This window comes from Sminthopsis crassicaudata, chromosome X (genome assembly GCF_048593235.1).
Source record: "Sminthopsis crassicaudata isolate SCR6 chromosome X, ASM4859323v1, whole genome shotgun sequence".
Lineage (NCBI taxonomy): Eukaryota > Metazoa > Chordata > Mammalia > Dasyuromorphia > Dasyuridae > Sminthopsis > Sminthopsis crassicaudata.
Window position 1 is genome coordinate 25,872,301 of NC_133623.1, and position 25,048 is coordinate 25,897,348.

The following is a 25,048-nucleotide window of genomic DNA, read 5'->3' on the forward strand; positions in this document are numbered from 1 at the left end:
TTCCAGGAAGATGAGTCTACACTTGGAACACTTGCTCAACTATAGCACAAACATTTAAACGCAATACAAAACTGCAATATAATCCTTGCTTCCTAGATTTTCAGCTTTATTTTTAACTACTTGTAGAGTTACTCTATGCACTTTCCTACCAGTTATTAAATTTGGTTTCATAATTTTGACAGCCACACTCAACAAAGTGTCCTTAAGTCTCAACAACTCATCCTCTGCCATACCCTACACCTCCATTCCCATCTCGAACAATTGGTTTCACCAATTTGCCCCACCCAACAATCCACTCATCACTGCTTCACTTACATTTTCTTACCTCCACAACTGCTTGGCCTGATGCAGTCTTCCTCTTTAGGTTCTTCATCCTTTCCCTTTGCTGTCAATCGTTGCACAGAGAAGCCAGATGCAGAATCTGGAGCTGAAACTTATTCTTCATTTTTTCATCAATTTCTCTTTTCCAGATTCAATCTCTGGCCTTCATTAGTCCAAATTCCTCCAAATCTATATAATTTCCTTCTCATTCAACCTGTCCTTTTCCTAAGAAGCTAGAAGTGGAAATGTTTCATCTTCTGCAAAATGAAGTTGAAGATTTCTAAAGTCCTTTCCATTCAGTGGTTTAATTTTAGCTAGATAAGACAGGAAGGGATTCCACCCTCCTCAATCTCCACCCCCTTGTTCTTAATTAGAATACAACCCACAATTTAGGATATGTGGGAGAGGGGAGGGGAAGAAGGGGCAGGCAGCATTAGGAGCCAGAAAAACCAGGGTTCAAGGTCTGCCACTGACACACATTAGCTATCACAGACCCATCAGGACATAGCAACTCTTTTTGAAAAGGTGAGTAATCTATATTGATGGGAATTTCTTGCCACAGAAGTTCCCTATACCAATGAATCACAGAGCTAGTGCTTGTCACACACACTTCCCCACCTTATGTTGTAGCCATATCATTCCAACCAGTCTAAACTCTTTGAAGATACACACGGAAAACATGACCTGTCCCCCATGGTCTAAGACATCACTGTTATATACACATATATTTATATGTGTATGTGTATGTGTGAATATACATATATATATATACATATATATATGTATATATACATACACACATAGAGGGGAGAGAAAGAAAGAGAAAATGACAATTTCAAACACACACACACACAAAACGAGTGTGATTCCCCTTGACTCTTCTGTAGCAAATGAGCAGTTTCATGTCTGGATCTTCTTCCCCTCTGTCATCCAGACTGTTGCCAGCTCTGCTGGTTGGGGGCAAAGGCAGCACGGAAAGAACACTGGATTAGTTATAATGTCAACATTAATATTTTATCAAATGAAATATTTGTAAAAAGCACTAGCATGGTTCCTGGCACATAAGATGCCATATAAAATGCTTCATCTCTTCTCTTTCCCCTTCCCCCTAGTTCAGACTGTGACACTGTGTGACCTTGATACGTTATGTACCTTCTGAGTCTCCATCTGTAAAAATTTATAAAATAAAAACTCATCAGCATGGTTCTTTTCCTTCTAGTTTGATCTCAAATGGGATTCTATTCATTTATAGCTTAGCCTCCCCAAGTTCCTTAGTAATAGAATACCAAAAACTCTTAATTTATTTTGTTTTTATATTCTCTCCTTACTTTTAAATAGCCAAACCTCTCCTGTCTGGCCTAATCACCCTTATCTTCCAACTAGTCCTGTCCCATAACTTGCCAACTCAGACATTGCTCTGCATTCAGCAAAATTCATCCCTCTAACTTACCCATCAGCATCCATCCCTTGGGTGGCCCAGGCCTCAGTCTGAGAAAATAAATGTGAAACCACTGGAAGCACTTTGAAAATGTACCTGAATATACTGAACTGTTCTAGTAGAAAATGGCAAAGGCCAATGAGCCTTTCTCCAGATCCCGCATGACAGAAAAGAAAGAAGAAAGCGGTTTAATTGAGCTGGCACTTTTATGAAATGTTTATTTAACAGGTCAACCTTGCCCCCTGCCCCCAACCCCAAACTGGAGTTTCTTCTTGTTTCCATACTGTGTGTGGGTAATGACAAAAACAGCTGCTGACAAAGCTGAACAGAACAAACTATTTCAAGAGTATGGCTAACAATGGCTTTAGTTATTGGTTTTTTTCTTTCTAAAGGCAAAATATAAATATATATTATACATATATGTATATGTATATATATATATACTCTACAGATCACAACAATGGTTTAGACACACTAAATAAGTTCAAGTGAGATCTGACAACAGGCACACCCAGGAAACACAAAGTTGAGTTGAGCTGCTTCTGGGGCCCTCATTGCCCCATCTTCTGGCCACTGGTTGAGTCTTGAGGGAGAAACTTGCCTAGTGCCAAGGAAAGGGACAGGAAGAACTGCAGTGTCATGTTGGAAGGGTGATGCACAGAAAGCAGCAGGTCGGAAAGTGGTACCCGTTAGACATTGCTCAGGGCAGCCACCCCAGGGAGGACTTTGCCTGGGAGGGAGAAAAAGCACATAGGAAGGTTACTCCAGGCCCACAATCCAACCTGCCCTCTTCAACTCTCCCTGGAATATATGAGCCTGGAACTGCCCTTTAATCCATGCATTGTGACAGTGGCCAACTGTTTTCCCTCGAAGCTTCCCCACTATTAAGCTGGATTATGATACAGCAGCACTTTCCCTCCACAAAGACTTAGTTGTTTTTCAAAATCTTTGGAAGCAAGTTCATACAAGTCCCATTTGGGGGGGGGGGGGAAGAGAAGAGGGGAACACTACATATAAATATGGTGAAATGCAAAAAAAGCCCTTGAAAGGTTTAGGAAAATCCACCTTTAGCCCAGTCCCAAAAGATTCTGCTTTTTCTTTGGACACTAGAGTTAACCTCTCAATAAAGTCTTTAAAATCAATAATACCCCTCAGCCATCCTGACACAACAACGTGAACAAAATTCCTATTAAATTACCTAAAAAGAACATCCATTGCTCACTGTCCAAGTCTTATCAAGTCCCTGTTAGAGCATTCCCAACAGCTGAGGAAACCCTAACAGGGCCTCAGGTCAATGTAAAATGATCCCAGCTCTTTTCAGTTCTGGGACTAAGGGTTATAAGAAAGGTCATCTAACATAGGCCTCTGTTTCCAGGAAGATCCATACATAAATCCCTACAACAGATGTCTCGGGAGGTAGATAACATCTCATTCCCTCTCAAGTAGGGGGTCTATTGTTAGCTAAATTGTCTAGCAGCCTCATGAAAGGGTTCAGTTCAAGGACCCCTGAAGTAAGCAGACTAATACGAGGGGAGAAGAACATTGTGTCCAGCAAAGTATTAGCGAATTATGGCTTTTTGCCAGGACAAACCAACCAGCATATGCAAGACTACTGAGAGTTTAGCCCCAAATTACCATATTAGGTATTCAAACATTAAAATAAAAGTTTTACACTGAAGTACATCATCAGGTCCTGAACTTTTCACTAACCAGCTGACAGCAACAAATTATCCCTAAGCTCTCTTCTGTTTCCTTTCTTTCTGTTTCTCATCCTCCTCCCCAACCCACGATGGCAGAAGCAAATGAACACTCTACACAACTCACCCTCCAGCAGCTCTAGACTGGCACCACCCCCAGTGCTCACATGGCTGACTTTGTCCTCAGTGTTCCATTTGGCACAACAAGTGGCAGTATCCCCACCACCTACAAAATGATGGGCAAAGAAGAGGAAAAAAAGCTGAGCATTGCTGAGGAGACAATGTATTCTTCATACTCAAAAGGAAACAAACCAAGGAATCCTTCCCTTGGACTTAGCTGCAGACGCTCATTTGGCTTTTTGTGATTTATCCAGATATAGCTAAGTGCCCTGAGGAGGTTCATCATGGCGCCCCTGGATGGCATCTATGCAATTAGGCCAATGGAGCTAGTGCATCAGTTTACATGACTAGGATTTAGGTAGGGTCCCTTTACCTATGATAGTGATACAGCCCCTCTTGGTGGCCTCCACCACGTTGTTCATGAGCTCTTTGGTTCCTCGAGCAAAGGCTTCCCACTCAAATACTCCAACAGGTCCATTCCACACAATCTGTTTGGCCCGGGCCACGGCTTCCGCGTACTTCTTGCTGCTCTCGGGACCACAGTCCAAACCCTAAGGAGAGATGAAAGTTGAGCCCCGAAGAAAATGCACTCGGACAGATAAGAGTAAAGGCCTTTCACTTGGTCCTAAGGAGGCAAAAGATGGGTCCTCTAAAGAACTGGAAGGTGTATACCCCATGCACAAACCAAAATCAGGCCAGCAAGGAGAAAGAAAAATAAATAAATAAAGAAAGAAAGAAACACAAAAACAACTGATTTCATTTATTTTATCTCCTTCAGAAAGGCTAGGCAGGTTAATTTCATATATAATTTAAGAACTCGCAGCAGCAGTGGAACCAAAATCAGGAATTGAAGGCCCCAGTTCTTTAGCTGGCTCAATGATCCCTTTCCCACAGAGCCTTCTCACAAGGGCCGAAAGCTCCACTTCAGCACCAGAACCTTGACTCTCAAGGAGAGCCCTTCCACAGAGATATGCTCAATAAAGGATGGCCGAATAAACAAATTCTAATCTTGCCTCATAGTGCCATCTACCAAGGGGTCTCACCATCCATCCAGCAGGGATGCCAGAGGCCAATGTGGCTTGGCCAGTCTTGGCATTCTCATCGAACTTATCCGCTGTGACGAAGTCAACAGGCAAAGTGATCTTGACACCATTCTTTTCAGCCTTGGCCATCAGGTCTTTGACAATCTTAGCCCCCTCTTCATCAAAAAGAGAAGTTCCAATCTGGGGAGCAGGACAGACAAAAGCAATGAGGAGCTACTTGCTAAGGACATTCACACAAGAAGACTGTCCCATGGAAAAAATGAGAGCTGATACACAACGCATTAATATCCAAGAACAATGCAGCAAGAAAGGAGAGGATCAAGTAAAGGAGGCCATTCACCAAGACAAATGAAAGTTTGGAGGATGTTACAGAAGTTAATTCAGGTTTAGATTGAGAATTTGGGTTTTTGCTCCCTTTTAGGCATTCATAAGCAGCCACAAGTGCAGTGATTATCCAATTCCATTTGTTTCATACCTCCATGTTGTTCAGCACCTTGAGGAAGGTGAAACCCATCCCACCACCAATGATCATCTCATTGACTTTGTCTAGCATGTTGTTGATCAACTGGATTTTATCGGCAACTTTAGCTCTAGGGGAAAAAAAAAAAGCACCAACCAAATTAAGACAGTCCCAGACAACTCAACTTAGTGAACTTAAGTGTCAGAATGTTACTAGGGAAAGGCATGCATGTGGACGAGGCAACAACTGCCCAGGTATCCAAGCCCTGAACAACTGTGCACATGGCACCCCTCCCCTCAGATTCTTTAGTGTGTGTGGAGACCATGGACACCTCCCCTGGCTTTGTGGCCAGGGCTCCAGTTGGAAATTCTGGGGGTACTAGACCAGGACTGATCTAGCTGTTGTTTTTCTACTCCAATTTACAACAAGGAGGGGCTGAGGAGACCTTTTGTTTCACAAGCCCCACAAAGCAAATTGGCACTGGTCCTCTTCCTATATTCTGAACATATGTATGCGTCACAGCACAGGAAAACAGTGGAGGAGGGGAAAGGAAAGAGGACAGCAAAGGAGATGGGCATTTACTATCCCTTTTGAACTTTTTCTTCTTTTTTTGGAAATACTCCTTTACAAAAGTAAAGTGGTAGATGGCATCTCCCCAAACAAGTCTCATCTAAACAAAGAGATTCAAGTAATAGACAGGGATTTCCTTGGTAACACTATGTTAATGTACCATAGTAGCTGTATGCTACATACAGAACTCAGAGCTGTAAGTTACACCTCTTAAAAGGGTCCACAATTTAATTCAGTTAGAAGCCCCCCCCCAAGAGGCTTGGGAAATCTTAGGGTCTTTAATTTCACCAGTAGAGCCCATACTTTATTTTGTTTGGTAGAGCATACACCTCAAAATAATTCACCAGAGGAACAATTTTCATTTTTATTGAAGAATGGGAAAGGGGGAGCAGCTGGGTGGCACACTAGATAAAGCACTGGCAGTGCAATGAGAAGAACTCAAGTTCAAATCCAGCTTCAGACATTTGGCAATTTAATTTAACCCTGAGTGCCTTGCCAAAAACAAAACAACACACACACACTCAAAAAAAACCATCAACCCCAAAATAAACAAATAAAAAAGAATCAGGAAGGGTAACAATTTAGCAGGAGAGAAAGAAGCTGGATGCAGATATGAATCAGATTGTGAGCTCCTTGAAAGCATTCTCCTTTGCCTTTCTTTGTATTCCCAGTGCTTGGCACAGGGCACATCATAGGCACTTAATCAATGCTTATTGACTAGCGACTTGAAATCAAACCAAAACAAACTCTGCTGTTGACTTTGTTTTTAGTTCTTTTAGTTTCCAAGAACTTACCAGACACCATTAGGTAATTTCCATCCCTTATCCCTGAATGGAAAGGAAGGTGAAGACCTAGGTCAGGGGTTCTCAAAGTGGGCCAGATGAGGCCCACTAAGGACCTGCCGGGTTATGGCAAATGGGCTGAGGGGGTGGAGACAAAGTGTGAGTTTTTGTTTTTACTATAGTCGGGCCCTCCAACAGTCTGAGGGACAGTGAACTGGCCCCCTATTTAAAAGTTTGAGGACCACTGACCAGGTACTTTAAACGTCAATTTCAATTCAAGAAAGGCTTCCAGGACATCCTTTCACTACTTATTGTTTGAGGGGACAAGAATGAAAAAGATGAATAATCCATCCCCAGTAGAAATCCCCAGGACCCTGAAACTCTGGGCTTGGGGGGCCTGGCTCCTGTTGAGTGAAGCTTCTAAGTTATCTGCAACTAGTCCACATTCCCAGGGGCAGTTTACATAGGGAAATGCTGAGTGTTTTCTGTCCCATGGACTCTAACCATTGCCCAAAAAGGTCATGGACTCCCAGCCAAGAGTCTTGGGGCTGGCACACAAACAGTTTTCCTCACTGAACTTTGACCAGAAGCAAACTCTTCTAGTGGGCCATTTCCTACCTCTTTTAAGGTAAAGCAATAACGAAGTACACCAAGCAGAGAAAATGAACCATTTGACATAATCCTTGGGACTGTACATGTAAAAATAAATACATTTTCCAGCTTTTTCCATTGGGTGCAAGATATGAGACATCTGTTTTTAATCCAAAAACTCAGAGGTCTTTTCTGCCTTTTTTACAGGAGTGGTCAAGGAAAAAGCATGAGAAGCTCTGACAAACTAGAGTTTAAGATGGACATTTTTTCCCCTAAAAACATCTGCAGGGGAAAGGCTCAATTTGTCAAAGGTAAAGAACAAAATAAAAGGACTGGCCCCTAATCTTTAAGTGTTCTTCAAGAACTTAGAAAGCAACTCTTACCCGCCCAATATGGCCAGGAAGGGCCTCTCTGGGCTCTCCAAGGCTTTGGCAAAATAAGTCAGCTCCTTTTTCATAAGGAAACCACATGCCTTCTGGGGCAAATTCACTCCCACCATGGAACTAGGAGAGAAAAAACAAAAAATGTCATTAATGTTTCACACAATCCCAAGCCTATCAGAAATCTCTTCTGGGATGTCCAAAGACTTGTAGCTTTCATTCCATAAAATAAAAGGGAACCTGACACTCATCCTGGACAACTTGCTGCTCCCAAATATAACTTTACTTATGAAAATTTCTATGCCTGTCTCCCCCCAACTTTTTAAACTAATTGCCTTCTCATTATCCTCTGAAGACCACCACCTCCAGAAAGTCTCCCCTGATCTCCCATTGATAATGACCTTCCCCCTCTCTGAATTCAGTACTTTGTTTTGTATATAATAATATATAGTAAATAAGAGGACAGGCCATCATTAGTGCTTGTATCTTTTCTCCCAATCAGACAAGTAGGGACTAGGTGTTTATCTCCCTTAGAACTGAGAACAACTCTGCGCTGATCCCATTCTTTAAATTGTAACTGCTGACCTAGGTGACAGAAAACAAAGATCTGAGAAGAAAGGCCCACTATAGGTAACAGTTCAGCTAAGTTACCCAACCCATGCTGACAAGAGAACTGGAGATGATTTCTCAATTTGTTTCCTATTAGGGGAATAAGCTACTTCAAGTGGGGGAGAACAACCTTTCTCCTCAGGACTAGGATTCTCTATCAGATAACGCCATGAGCATTAAGCTTTCATTGTCCCCTTTGATTCAGGAAGACCAAATCTGAACCAGATGGCTTCATCCCTATCTCCTTTCAACCTTTCTCTCCTCTCCCATCTTCAAGGCATTGCCTTATTGCCCTTATTTGCCAACATTACCAAACTCCTAGCCTAGCTCTACAACGGAAAGAACTGAGTACCTGTGGCACGGTGAGCAGTACCAAAAGCAATCATTGACATAGATATCCCCCAACTTGGAGAGAGATGCTTGGAAGGCTTCTACTTTAGCTGGATCAGCTTTGATCTGGGAAAAAAAAAACCAAACCACAATGTATATAAATAACTCAGAAAGCAACTGGAAAAGCATTTCCTACCATTATTAAGCATTCCCTAATAAAAGAAAAGAATAGCACAAGTAAGCTTAAACAAACTTAAAAACCTAGGAAATGTGGGTATACATGTATATTTTTTAAAATGCCAACAGGATCACATGTTCTCTTTCTTCTCTCCTAAAACTTTAAGTCTCTATAGGTAGTAGAGCAACAGACTTGGAAGAAAACTTCATTTTGTCCTGATTGTTCCTATCCCCACCTATCACTCATTCCTCTGCATCCTGGGATGTCATGTTATCTCTGTGGGCTTCCATTTTCTGACCTATCCAAGGAAGGGCCTGGACATTTCTGTGCATACTTAGAACTCTTCTGAAAAGAGCTGACCCTTGATCCTTCCTAAAAGATTTGTGTGGTAACAAATCCAGGAGGCTAGATGAAAACATTCAAGAACTAGGACATCAACAGGACAGCAGACAAGCAACAATGTGGAAAGGGCAAAGAACAAGAGGTGGTACCTAGAGTATTTGCATTGAAACCCAGCAGGGTTATTTCCAAAATGCAACTCAAGCACAGCCCTTCCCCAAAGAGAAAAGTAAAGTAGGCATCTGTTTAACAGCTCATGGACTTGATTTGCCTCAAGTCACTCCAGACAATTGAAAGGTGTTCAGTCTGCTGCCCCACAGTTCTAAAATAACACTTATTATCAGGGAGCAAAAGGCAAACAGTCAGGGAAATCAGGTCAAATTACACCAATGAGTATCTACTATTGTTCAACACTGTAATAAGTACGAAAGACACAAAGAAGGGAAAAATAAACTGTCCCTGTCCTCAAGGAGCTTCAATTCTGAGAGGATTCTGGGCAGATGGCAGAAATTTTCATCCCTGCAGATGTGGGGGTCTGACTGAAAAGAGAAAAAGATTGAAAGGCTTTTGATTGCTGACAGATGACAATCACAGTTATGCTGACCAAACAAGTCCCAGGCTGTAGCTGCAGGGAGTAGTTAGCACATATTTGGTGAGTACAGTAGTTAAAGACAGGGACCCTGTTGCCTGTAGCTACTTTAGGAAAATAGAATTCCTGGTTTCAGTTCTACAACAGAGAAGCCACCATAGTTTGTAGACACTAGAGGAGCCATAGTAAGCAAAATAATTTGCAGTATAGTGTGGCTGGGGACCTATCCATGGCTTAGGAGTGGAGAGGGAAACCCATTGTTGAGCCCCAAAACAGATCTCAGAAAATAATAATAACAGTAAGAAGGACTTGAGGATTGGCACATTGTTCCCCATACCTCAGGCCTACAACTTGATTATATCAATAGCTGCTATACACAAAACAAAACAAAATAACTAAAAATGAGTAAGCAAAGGCAAAAGAACCTAACCTTAGAGGAAGTTAATGGAGCTTTAAAAAAAAAAAAAAAAAAAAAAAAAAGCCACTTTTTTCAATAAGAAACATCAAGTGATCCCAAGCAGAAAAAGATTTCTTGGAAGACCTTAAATCAAATAAGACACTGCAGAAAAAATTTGGGGAATAAAAGAGCAATCCAAGAAAATCAAGAAAATAAAAAGAAAGTCAACTAATAGGGATAGAGAATCAAAAACTTAAGAAAATAATTCCTTGAAAATGAGAACTGGGCAAGGGGAAGCTAATGATGTTCTAAGCTACCAACAAATCATAAAACAAAATCACAAGAATGAATAAAAAAATGGAAGAGAGTAAAACATCTCATCAAAAAAACAACTGATATGGAAAATCATATTGAAGAGAGACTAAAAAAAAGCAGCGATGGTAGTCATCTCAAAGTTAAAGTTAAAACAGATTTAACCAAAAGTAAAAAGAGGAACTATACTATGTGATAGCAATATTATTCAATGATGTTTTAGACCATTTAAAATAGCTACGTGGTATAAAATACCTGAGCATACTTAACAAAGTAGACACATGAACTTTATGAACATCAACATAAAATACTGTTATGAAAAACCTTAAAGGCTAAACAAAGAGCTTCTATTTGATCCTAGAAGTAACAGAAGCCCTGGTGCTTAGAAAGATAACCTTGGTAGATGAGTGAAAGAGAGACTGGTGATAAAGGAGGGCCCAAATTTGCAAATAAAGAGAAGGGAGCAGGAATGAAGAGAGATGTTTTGAAAGCAGAAGTGCTTACCTTATGGAACAGTTAGAAGGTTTAAGGTTAAACTCTTCTTTACAACTATGTTCCGTGACAGGCAGTTCACCTATTCACTATCACCAATTTTCTAGGGCTTCCAGTCCAGACATGAGCTGTTTTCTCCTTTATGATATGACCTTAATTAAGTTCTCTCAAGAAAAAGGCATGAGCATCTCTGCCCACTTGGGACTGTTCAAATAAATTTTCTCCTCTTAGGAGAAAAGTGCTCCAATGAATTGGTATCAAACTCAATTAGAAGTCTGCTTACTGCAATTCCATATTGACTTAGAAAATGACAAATTAACATCATCTATGTTGTGTTCTCATTTTTATTTATTTTGTTAACCACTTTCCAATCCTATTTTCATCTGGTTCTAGACACCCAAGTTTTTTCCAGCAGCCTCTGCTCTACCGAGAACATGACATTATCCAAGCCTTCTTCTAAATGAATTCTGATTGATTTTTGGAATGGAAGTCTAAAGCAGAGGTGGGAAGCCCTGGTGTACCATATAACTAGAGTTGGCTTGTTGATTCCCCGCCCCCACAAATGCACTATATCCCAAGTTCCACCTTGTGGCTGCAACTTGACTTCTGACACTTTCAATCTGAGTGTCTTGGGTTTCAGTGAGGGAAGGGCCCAGCACTGTAGGTCAGCATTCCAGCACTACTGTAGCAAGATAATGCCAAAGATAGGAAAGAGCAGGACCAGGCCTAATGGTGCTAAGAAAAGAAACTGCTTAAAAGCAGGCACTCCCTGTTGACCTTAGGCAAATGTCAGCTGTGTAAAATGAGACCAAGACACTTAGCTTGGAACTTCTGCTTGTTTCAAGACCTTAAAAGCAGAAAATGCTAAGATCAGCTCTGGCTCCTCCTCCTAGCCATCTGGTAATAGGAAATGATCCCAGGGGAATCGGCTTTTACCACTGACTTCATCACCAATTTTGCACTTTCTGACCATGCTGTTCAAATCTGTGTTAAAACAATCTAGGCAGTAGGTCTCTATCCCAAAGAGATCATGAAAGAGAGAGAAAAGGACCCACGTGTACAAAAATGTTTGTACAGCAAGGAACTGGAAATCAATACTTGCCCACCAGCATGAATAGGTTATGGTATCTGAATGTAATGGAATGTTATTGTTCTGTAAGAAATGATGAACAGGCTGATTTCAGAAAAGCCTGGAAAGACTTGCATGAATTGATGCTGAATGAATTAAGCAGAATCAGGAAAACATTGCACATAGTAATAGCCAAAGATTATGTGATGATTTTCTCTGACAGACTTAGCTCTTCTCAACAATACATTGATCCAAGGTAATTCCAATAGAATTGGGATGAAAACTGCCATCTGCATCCAGAGAAAGAACTATGGAAACTGAATGTGGATAGAAGAATAATGTTTTCAATTTTTTTGATGTTTTTTTTTTTTTCTTGTGGTTTTTCCCTTTTGTGCTTACTTTTCTTTCACAATAGGACTAACATGGAAATATGTTCAAAATGACTGTACATGTATGGCCTATACCAGATCGCTTGTTGTATTGAAGAGGGAAGAAAAATTTTGGAATTTAAAACCTTACAAAAATGAATGTTGAAAAATAAATTGATCTAGTAGGCAAAGAATCAGAAGCCCAAACTACAATTTTAGTAGCAACAAGTTAGTCAAATTCCTCTACTTTTTGAGAGACTCAAGGTTCTCTTTTTGTAAATTGGGGGAAATTACCACTTCTTCCAACTTCAGAGATACTGAAAAGGAAAATCGGCACAGGTATGAAGGTACTTTCAGCTCTCCAAGAGAAGTGCTATACATGATAAATGTGGAAGTATGTATAGAAGAATTGTACATGTTTAACATATATTGGATTACTAGCTGTCTAGAGGAAGGGGTGGGAGGGAATGGAGAGAAAAAATTTTAGAACACAAGATTTTGCAAAGGTGAATTTTGAAAATTACCTTTGGATGTATTTTGAGAGAGAAGTGCTATAGAAACCATAGATAATCTTGCCAAGATCACACCATTCACCTGCTTCCCCTGCACCCCAGGTATACCTATACCAGACTTGGGGGAGTCACAATAACTACTTACCTCAATAGTTTTCTAATAGGAATATTCCTAACTACACTAGATTGTTTTTTCAAATGCCAAGCAAGTCCTCCAACTTCCTTCTGTTTTCCAAAGTCAATACAAAGTACCTTCTCCATTATACCCCAGAATTAAGCTTAGGCTACTGTGTGTTACAAGGCACTTTCTAATGGGAGCACCTTGGGGCAGTTAGCTAGCACAATGGATAGAGCACCAGTTCTGAAGTCAGGAGGATCTGAATTCATATCTGGCCTCAGACATGTACTTAGCCCCAGGTTGCATCCCAAAAACAAACAAAAAAAGGGTTTACTAACAATAGTGGGACCTGAACGGTTTGTATGTATTCAAAGCCACATGAACCTCCACCATTCTATACATATCCACCTCTTCATTTTCCATTATTGGATACTATATTCAATGTCCAAATCTAAGGATTTACCTTGTTCCCAGATGCATCTTTGCCTTTTCCTTCTTCTTCAACATGGAAGCGAAGATTCTCCAGCAAAATGATAGAACCATTAGGTGGGTTAGCACAGGCTTTCTCCACTTCTGGACCCACACAATCCTTCAGGAACAGAACATCTCTGGGAATTAAGAGAGAGAGAGATACAGAAATATGAGTGGACTAAAAAGCTGGAAAACTGGTGAGAAACATAGACCATCCAAGATAGGAGCCCACTCAAACTCTAACACTTACTTGCCCAGCAAGGATTTAAGCTCTGCAGCCACGGGTTCCAAAGAGTATTTGTCAGGCATAGGGATACCATCAGGTCGGCCTAAGTGGCTCATCAGAACAATGGACGTGGCTCCATTATCCAAACAGTAAAGGATGGTAGGAAGAGCAGCCTTGATTCTGTATTCCAAAAAGGAAAGGTAATAGAGATCATTCTTACAAGTTAGTAGAAACCTTTGCTTCATAAGATACAAAGGCCTTTGCCCTTCTCAAGTCCTTACATGCTTCCTAAAGGTAGCTCCATGCCATCTCCTAAAATCCTATCTAGGATAAGTTACATTTCATCATGATCCTATGATTACCAGCAAATTGTCAAAATACCTGAAATGGAAGGGCAAGCAAGTCAGAAATATCAAGGAAATAAAAATAAGGCCACTTTATGTCATGAGGTATATTTAAAACCTGATTTATACAATAATCTAAGTGATGCACAGAATTTGCTTTTTAGACATCTAATATGTTACAGATTGAACTTAAGAGAAAGTAATGGCTTTAGAAAAAAATTTTCCTGGATTTTGTCCCCCACAGAAAAGTAGATCCTTCCAAAGCAAGCATTTCAGAAAAAGGACCTAAGAAGAAAAAAAAAAAAAAGAAAATTCACTGGAATCCAGGATCAGAAGAACATGGAATTTGAAAGAATATTTGGATGCAATACACTGGCGTCCTCAGGCAGAATTCTATGCTAGACAGAGGAAAAAGTAACCATGAACACAAATTAGATTTGAAGATGGAAAGAGAAAGCTGAATGAGAGTTTAAGGAACTACAGATATTAAGCCTAGAAAAAGGAAGAAAGGATAAGTAATAGCAATTAAGGGAGAGCTACAGAGGCAAATTTCAGTTCAATAAAAGGAAAAAGTTCTGGAACAGAACAGTTCCAAAACAGAATACAGCACTTCCCTCATTAGGAAATGAGTGCCCTACTAGTGGAGTTGTCATAAAGGTATGGAGGCCCGCTCAGGTACAGATGGCTTTGCCTTGAACCCATGGAAAGGTCTATAAATACAACTGTCAAATTAAAGCTAGTCTTATCAGGGTCACTTGCTAACCTAACTCTAAAATATCAGTCATTTTTTTTCTGATTTTTATTTTTATAAATTTCATGGATTTCTGAAAATGGAAGGACTGCTCCAGCAAAAATATAGGTTTTTTTAGCCTTTCACATCATAGCTTATTTCTAAATTTGTTATTTCCAGAGACTTCTTTCAAATATTCCAGAAGATGGAAAAATCCAAACAAGGCAAAAAGTAAGAAGAGTGACAGAATGGGAAGACATCTCATCAGCCATGCCTGGACCAAAAGCCTCAAGACTCTATTCCGCAGCATCGGAAAGCATCTTTCCAGCAAAAAGTCATCAAAATGTAATAGCATTTTTTTTGATCTGAGACTTGGAGCCAAGAGCAAAAATTATTCTTTGGAATAATAAGCTTTGGAAGAAAATTTGGCCAACTTTTTTTTTTAATTATGAGATGCTCATAAATAGGTGATTTTTCCTTGGATCATCCAGGGGGAAAAAAGCCTGATTTAAGTGCATTGACTGACTCAGGTACAATGAGTATTGGACTACATAACAATTTTCCTACTATACTTCTTAGATACTATTTTAGGACAATGAAGGCCAGAAAGCAAGATATCTTAAATATTCATCATTCTAAGTTGTAAAACAAATTTCCCATTGGGGAGGTAGAAGAGGGAAGAGGCACCAGCATAAAAACAAAGAAGTAGGGAAAGTATGTTTCCCCCCCAACCTGAATCTGTTTTGGTTTTAGTTTTTCCCCCTTATTCTATCATATCTACAGATTATGATACTATAAAGGGAATGGGGAGCAATCAGATGGAAAAGATGAGTTTCTAATCTAAACAGCTCCCCTAAAGACTTTACAATGCTACTTTTTGGAAATCATCTGATTCTTTACAATAAATATTCTGAATCTAGGGTCTGGGGATAGATGGGAATGGAATCATGAACCTGGATTGGGCAAAAAAAATGCTGGTTTTCAGTCATTTCAGTAGTATTCAACTCTTCATGACCCATTTCAGGTTTCTTAAGAAAGATACTGGAATGGTTTGCAATTTTCTTCTCCAGTTCATTTTATAGTTGAACTGAGGCAAACCAGGTGAAATAACTTGGCCAGGGTCACAAAGCTAGGAAGTGTCTGAGGCCAGACTGGAACTCAGGAAGATAAGCCTTCCTAATTCTAAGCCTATAAGCTCTATCCATTGAGCTACTAACCCACTTGTTTCTTTTGTAATTCTATGCATTGAAAATCATTACTCATTCTTTCATTAAACATTTATTAAGCACCTACAGAGTGCCAGGCACTGTGCTAAGCACTAAGGCAGGAGCTTACAATCTAATAATTTTCATTATTCTAAGAACTAAGTATGCAGACTCACCATACTGCCAAAGGGGTCCATGACACCAAAAGGGCGAAAAAGCCCTGCTTTACACATCCCCAACTAGGCCCAAGGGACTTCTCTCTGAAAAGAGACTTAGGGAATCTTACCTCTGGTTGTTGGTTATCTCCTTGTTCTTCATGGGAACATTAAAATCTACCCTGAAAAGAATAAAAAGTCAAAGTCAGGCACCATGAATTAACTATATGTAGTTCAGGCCACTTCAGGAAGCCACTTCTATCAGTCCAAAGTATACCAGAGCCAGCTTAATTCCTGAGATACCAGACTTCCAGGATAAGAAAACTAAATGATGTGCCTAAGTGATATATATCAACGCATGGCTATAGTCTTATTCTGAAGGCAACCAGATATATAATCAATTCATAGGAGTGATCTAGGGACAATCCAGTCACTTTGCTACTCTCTCCAATTCCGTACAGGTATGATCAGCAGGGAAATTAAGAGTTCCCAGTCAGGGAGAAGCCCTGGGATCCTGAAACAAAGATGAAAATAAGAGATTCCAGTACAATGTTCACAAATAATCGCTCCCCAATCATATCAAAGCCAGGACCCCAGGGTTGGCCCTTCACCCCAAGGGGAGATGCCATCAAGTTTACTTACAGATAAGAAAGTGATTTAGTCATTTTACACCAACCCCTAAAATACATTCCTGGTACATGTTCTTTAAACTGATATTCACCCCTTCCCACTAGACCAGGGCTTATCTGCCAATTTTAAAGAAATATGAATTCTTTTCATTAACAATAACGACTGATTCTTGTTGTAAAGCTGAATTGAGATGATAGACAGTTTTCTCCAAACTCCCGGGGAGCTCAGCTTACTTCACAGGATAATAGAGCTAGAGCTACATTTTACAGATGAAGAAACAGAGAGATCAAGTGAGTTGCCATGAGTCAATTTGAAGAGTCAAGATCTCTAAATACTGTATCACAGTGGTTTCTCACATTCCCATTTGCCTGAAAACAGCAATATGGGATGGTAATGTTTCTCTAAAAGCCATCCACTGCAACTGGCCTTGAACATGGATCTTCCTCAATTTAAGGCTGGTCCTCTACTATATCATACTGCCTTTTGTGCCTTTAATATGGATTTCATTTACTTCTTTAATGATTTTAAATACCAAGCTTATGTTAAACTTAGCACTCTTAAAAGCCTAAGAATATTATCCTATTATCCTAGACAGCCTAGGTCAATGTGTGGAAATCTGCACCAATAGTTTCTTGCCACCACAGTAACTTTTACACGTTAATTTTAGGCAAACCATTTCCTCCAGAGAGATAATTACTTTTTATGATTTGCATTTGTGACTTTTGGTAGGGTTATGTATACTTTGCAATGAATCTATGCAGTGAATTACCTTTATGGAAAAAGATTTGAGAGCCATCCTAGTAAGAGTGAAATTTAGCAAGCTCTCCCTGAAACCTTCAGGATCCTTGGACTTTTTCATGAATGACATCTCCCATTGCTTGATGGAGCCAATCATTTTTTTCAGGAGCATAACAAAACTCTTCAGTGGTTGTGGGGTATGTTTCTTTAGAAAATGTTTTCCATTCATTTTCAATGTTTAAGTCACCCATATGGCAGGCATCAAAAATTTTATTTTTATTTTATTTTTTTTTGAGGCTGGGGTTAAGTGACTTGCCCAGGGTCACACAGCTAGGAAGTGTTAAGTGTCTGAGATCAGATTTGAACTCCGGTCCTCCTGAATTCAAGGCTGGTGCTCTATCCACTGCGCCACCTAGCTGCCCCCCCCCCCCAGGCATCAAAATTTTTACAAGGGATAGATGATGTTATTAAAACAATCATTGATAGTAATGTAACTGTAAGAGGTTTAGAAACTCTTGTTTTTGTACTTTGTTGCTACAGGACTAAAAATCTGTACTGAAATCCGTATTGCTTCTTTGTAGCAGTTCAAACTGATAGACTGTAACGCCTCTCCAACTAAGCAGAGAATCCTTGACAATTCCCATAACCAAAAAATTCACCTATGAAGCTAGGCTGGTTATCACATGCCAAGCCTTTCCTGCCTTAGAGATAGAACTACCAGAACTTGGCATCCACTACTATCATAATGATAGCTTCTATTTCCAAATATGGCTTTACAGGTTATGAAGCACCTTGCATAGGTGATCTCCATTGATCCTAAGCCTCCCACAAAGGGAGTGCTCTTATTATCTGCATTTTATAGAAGAAATTTTATCGAAGAAATTGAGGCTGAGAGATGTTCAATGGTCTAAGGTGGAGATCTGATACAGGCCTCCTGACTCAGTCCATTTGAGAACTGAGAAATACCTCTTAAAAATCCAAAACCAAGCTTAGGTAACAACTCTAACTAAAAATTGGTTTGGCTTAACTGTCTTTGCTAATGGGGGAGAGGAAAGGTGTGGATATTAGGAAATATCTGACATCACATAAAGAATTTTCCACAAAATCAAAGGAAGAGGGTAGTGAGGGAAAAGAACATAAAATCCTTTCTTGAAGGCCTGAGCTCTATTCCAAAAGACTAAGAAACACACTCAGGGGTGTTTCTTAAAACAACAGGGGAATCTAGAGAAATTTTGGATTCTTGTACTAAACTACACAACAGCAAGAAATTCCACAATAGTTCAAAGGGAAATAAAAATTCAAGAAATTGGGAAAAAATTGTGGACAGAAAATAATGCTTAATGGAAAACTTAAAAGCACAATCAACAGAGTAGGGAAAAAAAAATCAAGTGATTTGCCTGGGGAAACTTTTTAAGACTGTATGTTGCTGAGGAAAGATATCTGTATTGTAGCAGGTGGTTCCAGGCAATCTGATCACATCCCAAGCAACTCCTTTTAAATATCACAGACATGGCACTTTGCCAGCCCAGTTCACATTTCAAATAGGATGAAGAGTAGTCTATTTTAATGATTCATATTCCCTCAAAGTATGCAGAAGACCCATGGTGAAAAAGTTAAGGGCAGGGCTTTCCCTCTGAAAGAGAGCTAATGATTCACTCTTCTCCAAATAAAGAACTCCATAGAGAAAAGGAAAGAGAAGTTTCTTTCTGAAACACTAGGGGGCCACAGTGTCAGGAAAAATTCATTTGTTAGATCCCAAACATTCTTCCAGCTCCTAAAAATGGGTCAGCCTTCCCCTTTCCTCATCACCTCCTTTAATTCTACCTATCCTGTTTACCCAAAGCCCTTTTCATTTAATTCGCTTGATTCCCATATCTCAATTTTCTCCCAAACCAGGCCAAAGTGAATATGAAAGTCTTATTCCATTTCCTTTCAGCCCAAACAACTGAAATCTCAACCCTTCTCTAACAATGGCCTCATCTATTGGTGAAAAGAGGGGATGGCTTCACTTCTTTAACCTTTGTAAAATGGTGGTACTTTCTATTGCTTACATTTAAATAAAAAAATTATTTTAAAACTACAAAGCACTCTATTAATTCGAGGCAACCCTATCTAACTGGATCACAAGGCTAGCACAGATTCAAGGGGTAAAGATTTTAGAAAGGAACGCAGTATAAGAAAAAAATACCTGTTTTATGGTACAAGCTGGAAAAAACTACATATATATCCTTTGACCAAATACTCCAGTATTCACAGAAATAACTTTTTGGGAGTGGCAAAATAAAAGAAAAACTGGAAACAAAATGGGTGACCACTGATTGAGGAATGGCTAAATTAGGGTATATAAATATAGTGAAGTATTACTGTACCCTCAAAAATGATAAATTGAGTAATTCAGAAAAACATAAATTGATAGAATAAGGTAAACTGGCTCAGGAGAGTGATATGTAACAAATAAAATAACACCAAACAATTAGTAATTCTAAATGATATTAATAACCAATCCTGGCCCTGAGAAGACGAGGAAACACATTCCTCTCTTTCCAAGAGAAGTGGGGAAATACAAGTGCTAAATGTGCCATGTGCTATCAAATGAAATTGCTGCTACTAATTGATTTAGTATTTTCCTTTCCTTTCTTTTTTTCGGGGGGGGGGGAGGAATGGAGGGGGGAAATGTTCATCATGTGAAGGGGCTATAACCAGTAATGGTTGTAATTAAATATATATATAGTTGTAAATAAATATATATATATAAAACTCATTTAAAAAAAAATAATAAAATTGCTCCAAACCAGGGATGTGCAAACAAAGTATACTTTTAAGTTTAACCTGAATTATTAACATTTTCTCCATCACTTTCTTCACTCTAATAGGTCAATATCCTGTTGTTATTAGTTAACAAGTCAGTTCTGCTTTCATCCTCCCCCTTGCTGACACCCCTGTAAATGTACAAACACATTCCTCATAACTGGTCGGGGGTCAGAGTTCACCTGTTATACCCAAAATCAATGGAACTAGGGAGTGAATTTTTAGGACAGTCTTTCCCAAGCAACAGAGTGGGATTAATCAGCATCTCTTTAAAAGACCTACAATGTGCTGTACAGTTTTCCTGTTGTTTACTATGCATTGGGATGGAGAAGAGGAAGAATACACTGTATTCAAAGGTAGGCAGATTCATGAAATCTGCCACAAGTCTGCCAGAAACTCAAAAGGGAGAACATTAATCTAAGTTTCCTGATAGTTACCAACTCCTGGATTAATCACTCAAATCTATTTTTTGAAGACTCTAGTCTATGTAGTAGTAACAGGCTGTTTTCCTCTTAGTTTCAGCTCTTCCTCCACCTTCCTCTATGGATTGCCAGGCCATCGCTACCCTTACTCATACTCTAGACCCCACTTTAAACCAAATCTCTCCCCACTCACCCCAGACAAAACTGGGGCTTGCCTTACATCCAGATACACCTAAGGTTTATAAAATCTGAGTTCTCTGGCAATATGGTTTACAGGCGAAGCTCTGGAAGGCAGGAGAAAGATTCTATTCTTAACTACATACAAGTCATACTCTTCCATTTCTATAATGAAGTTTCTTTAAATGATTTCTAAATTTCAGTTCTAATTGCCCAATTGTCTGATTCACATCTCTCCTACCCCACCCAAGCAATAAATTCTCTCTCACTGGCACAAGCAACAGACTCAGAAAACCAACAAATGTACTGCCAAATAAGAAAAGGACGAAAATCCTTTTTTTCTCCCTTCTATTCTCAGCTTCTCTCTCTACAGCTTCCGCTTTGGGTTCCATTTTCATCTAGAACACATCCTACAGAGAGTCTGTCACGTTACAGCATGCCAAAGGAAAAAAAGCAAAGAGAATAAGAGGTGTTTACAAGCTGGTAAAGAGTCGTGAGGAGAAAGGAAATGACATTGCATAAAAGTGGAAGCAGAAAATGTACTCATTGGGTTGGGAAGATTGAAGGGCACTGTACTGAGTTGGCCAGTAATTGGCTGTACTTTATTAACCAAATTTTCAGCACAAGTGGATATGCTATATATCTCAAATATTATTTGGATTTAAGTCAGGGTCCCAGAAAAGTTCTATTCATAGTTCTATTTGCTGGAGAGGAAAAGCAGGTGATCAGGAGATCGGGACTCTGGGCTGCTGCCAACAACTACCACAAACGCAGAAAAGCAGAAGGGAATTGTGCTGGCAGCAAGCACATGGCTGACTGGGTCTACTGAAAAAGTGGGCTCAATCCCACAATCCCAAGTGTGATTCATTGTTCAAAAGACCTACACAAATTGGCAGAAAACGAAACTTCCAGAGCTCCTCAGCAGCCAAGTAATATAATGTTCTTGATCACAACCTTTGTTGCAAGGTCCTGCTACTTCCATCTGTTTAAGGATTCCAGCGGTCAAGAGACCAGTGGAATACTCTCCACTACCAACTAAATGGGTGACCTTGGGGAGATCATTTTCTATTGGGGTCTGACTAATTCTCCTGAAGCCCTGGGCTAAATTAAGAGAAACTGAGCCTTAGGGAGGAAGATGCTAATCATCTTAGGCCAAGGGGGAAAGATAAGCATGTTCCACTCTCCTCAACTCCAATCTGGTTAGTTCCAGAAATCAAAGTTCCATTTTCATATATCAATGGGTTATAGAGCAAATGTCTGGTGCTACAGATAGAGGCAAGATACCTGCGAGGAACCTCCAGGCCCCATCCTACCTGACCCAGCTGCATGCATGAACCAAGAGAAAGTATAGAGGTGACCTTGAGAATCCTTGAGCCTAGAGATGAGGGGAGAGGCAGGGAGAAAAAATAAGTCTCCAAGATGATTACATATAACCCCATACAGGCAGAAGTCTCTAATACACTACACAAGCATATGAAATTCTCCATTATCTAGGAGGGGTCCTCATAAAAAAGCTCCTGACTGATTGTATGTCTCTAAGTCAAGAGAAATTTGGACATCAAAAAATGTTTCTCAGAGGTATAGGGCTGCTGAATGATACTGATGATAAATGGCAACACAGGAGAGAGGTCATGTGTGGCCCAACTTAGCCAGGCTAAATTAGAAAGAAGGAATTAAGCAAAATGACCTCCTGGGGTCTCAGCCAGGATTAAAATATATGCCAGTTGGTTGTCTTTGTTTACAAATAAATGTTCTGCAATGGTGAAGTACTTTTCCACTGCCTGTTAATATCCAGAAGGTCAGAAGATCTGCCCAAACTGGGAAAGAACTTGGCCAACCAAAAAAATCACATAGTGACCTGTCAACCAATCATTTCCCTCAAAGAAAAAAATGGTGCATTGCATTGGAATATAGATCTCTCTGGGCCTCAACCTGGGGACTTTTAGACCATGAAAAATCAAACTGTTTTACAATTCAATGTCTGGCTGCAGTTTGCTCTTTACCAGCCCATATTGGGAGGTGGGAAGGGAGGGGGGGTGTTAAGAAGTCATTAGACTCCACCCAAAAGAAACTGAGGCTCAGAGAGATGGCCACACAAGAACACACAGGTGGTAAGAGGCAGAGAGCAGGCTCTCGAACTCTAATAAAGGAAGCTCTCTTCTAAGCCAGCATTCTGATTGGTTTTTTCCACAATCTCCCAAAATTTTAAATGGGAGGGGAAGGGAGAAGGGGGGAGTTAGAAGATTTGAATTCAAGTCCTGCTTGACCTGGAGATAAAAACAAAAAACAAAAAAGAAACTCCAAATCACCAGCTCATTCTTCTGGGCTCCAGTTTTTTTTTTTTTTTTCCTTCAGAATACCAGTCTTCCTAGCACACAAGAACGTTTTGAGAATTAATTTATGCATAACACTTTACAAGCGGTTCCAGGAGAGAAGGGATACTTGGCAAGAGAGTAAATGGGGCAAAGGAATCTCAATAGAAGCAGTTCTGAAAAAGAGTACAGCATCTGAGGTCAGAGAATCTACCACTTTCGAGCTCTGGGACATTGGGCAAGCTCCCTTCCCGTCTCAGAGCCGGAAGTTTGTTCATCAATTGAAGGGATTAGCCTGGATGACCTTTAAGATCTACCCCGACTCTAACATGATTAAGCTAAGATGCTGCAACCAGATTCCCACGGACGGAGCAGAGTGGATAAAAACATTTCCCTAAAAATGCCAATGCATCGGCTCAGAACCCAAGCCAGCAAGGCAGGAGGCTTGTTACACAAGCTTAGCGGAACATCACCGGATAGCACCCGCCCTCCCACCCCCACTGCCATCCGTCTTAATTCGCAGGGCTTTGAGGAACTCCTTTCTTCAAGCATCCCCAATTGCGGTACAGCAGCTGAAAAACAAAAGGTGCCTCCTTTTCTCCAGGGGGTGTGGGGTGAAAAAGGGGGGTGAGGGTAGGAGGTGAGGGGGAAGAGGGGCAGGAAGCTGGGAGAAGAGATTCTTTATGTAACATTTGGAGCCACAAGGGCCCCGCCTGGGGGAAGGGACAGGGGCTCGAGTGGGGTGACCTTCGGAGGACCCTCCGAGGATCAGGAGTTCCACATGGTCCGCTGGGTGAAAGATCCCGGCCCCCCACGAGACTGCACTGGGGGAAGGGAAAGGCAAGGAGAAGTTAAGCCTCGGGCACCAGGTGAACTTAAGCTTCGGGCACCAGGGATGCTTACACCCTGCCTCGCCCGCGGACTCACTTTAAAAGTCGGGGCCCCCGAGGGACCCCAGAAGGGCGTAGAGGAGCCAGAAGAGGAAGCTCCCCAGAGGAGGAGCCGCTGAGAATTATTACCTCATGATGACCCTTTTCCCCTTCAGGTCCACCTTGTCCAAGGTCAGTTTGCTGGAGAGAGACATGCTGGCGGCGAGGAGGTGGTGGGGTGGCTGCGGCTGAGGCTGCGGCTGGGCTGCGGCGGCGGGCGGGCGGCTGCGACTGGAGCTCGGACTGCCTGAGCTGGGGACTGCTGCACACCGGGGTCAGCGCCTACTGCCAAGAGCCCAGCGCCGCGCACCTCGAGGAGCACCTCGAGAGCCCGCCTCCCTTCCCGCCGCCCCGCCCAGCCTGCAGAGGCTCCTCAAACCCCCATTGGTCAGGGCCCGAGGCGAAGGGTCCCGTCATTGGTCCGGCCCGCCCTTCGCCAGGCTGGTGGGGTGAGTGGGAAGGGGGTGACGTACGAGGTAAGGCTGTCACGTCCCGCACGCAGCCCACTCTGAGGGAACGAGGCCGGGCGGAACAGGGCGGGGCCGAAGAAGAAAGAAAGTGAAAAGCTCCTTTCTGAGGTACTGGAGCTGGCCCTGCGGAAGTAAGGCGACTGTCTTCTGGTTGCCGCCGGAACTGGCTTCTGGGATACCAGCCTGCCCAGGATAAGGTGCGATTTTCAGTCAGTCACCAAAAACTGAGTAAGCGCTTAATAACGCGCTAGTCACTATGTGTGCAAAGTTCAAAACAAAAAGGCCTCTGCCCTCTAAAAGTTGGGTCGAAACGTGATAGTGGCTAGCTGGCCAGAGCTGTGGAGTGGACAAAGGGCACAGACACTGGGCCTGGTCTCCACAAACTTAGTGGGGACACTAAAGGCTACCCGTGCTCAAGGCGGGTGAGCTAGGAAACGCAAACTAAGAAGGGAAAACCAAGTTTCCCTGTTGCCTTGGGGCCCGACTTGGGTTTTTGTCGATGCCGGGAAGTCCAAGCATAGAAAACCTCCACCTCGGATGCAAATACAGATGGTGGATTAAAAACAGGTCAACTCATGGGTTGACCTGTGTTTTGCAAAGGTCACGACAACTGAGTGGAGAATAGACTGGAGTGAGGAGAGATTTAAGCCAGAAAGAACAACCAGAAGGCTCTTAAGATTCTCCCAGAATCAGGTAACAAGGTCCTATACCAGGGT

General features: G+C 41.2%; 1 protein-coding gene and 1 long non-coding RNA gene across 2 annotated transcripts in view; one reads left to right on the forward strand and one right to left on the reverse strand.

The window, feature by feature from the left end:
* Positions 1 to 1,946: 1,946 nt before the first annotated feature.
* Positions 1,947 to 24,170, reverse strand: PGK1 (phosphoglycerate kinase 1). Its single transcript, XM_074277154.1, has 11 exons — positions 23,953 to 24,170; positions 15,978 to 16,028; positions 13,437 to 13,592; positions 13,179 to 13,323; positions 8,364 to 8,467; positions 7,406 to 7,525; positions 5,095 to 5,209; positions 4,620 to 4,799; positions 3,950 to 4,127; positions 3,584 to 3,682; positions 1,947 to 2,489 (listed from the first exon to the last, which is right to left on the reverse strand). Exons 1-11 carry the CDS (start codon positions 24,015 to 24,017, stop codon positions 2,449 to 2,451), a joined length of 1,254 nt encoding a protein of 417 aa, XP_074133255.1. The 5' UTR covers positions 24,018 to 24,170; the 3' UTR covers positions 1,947 to 2,448.
* Positions 24,171 to 24,382: 212 nt separating this feature from the next.
* Positions 24,383 to 25,048, forward strand: part of LOC141548348 (uncharacterized) — a 31,011-nt gene continuing 30,345 nt past the window's right edge. Inside the window, exon 1 of the long non-coding RNA XR_012483908.1 lies at positions 24,383 to 25,025. This is a non-coding gene — a long non-coding RNA (uncharacterized LOC141548348). The remainder of the gene's footprint in view (positions 25,026 to 25,048) is intronic.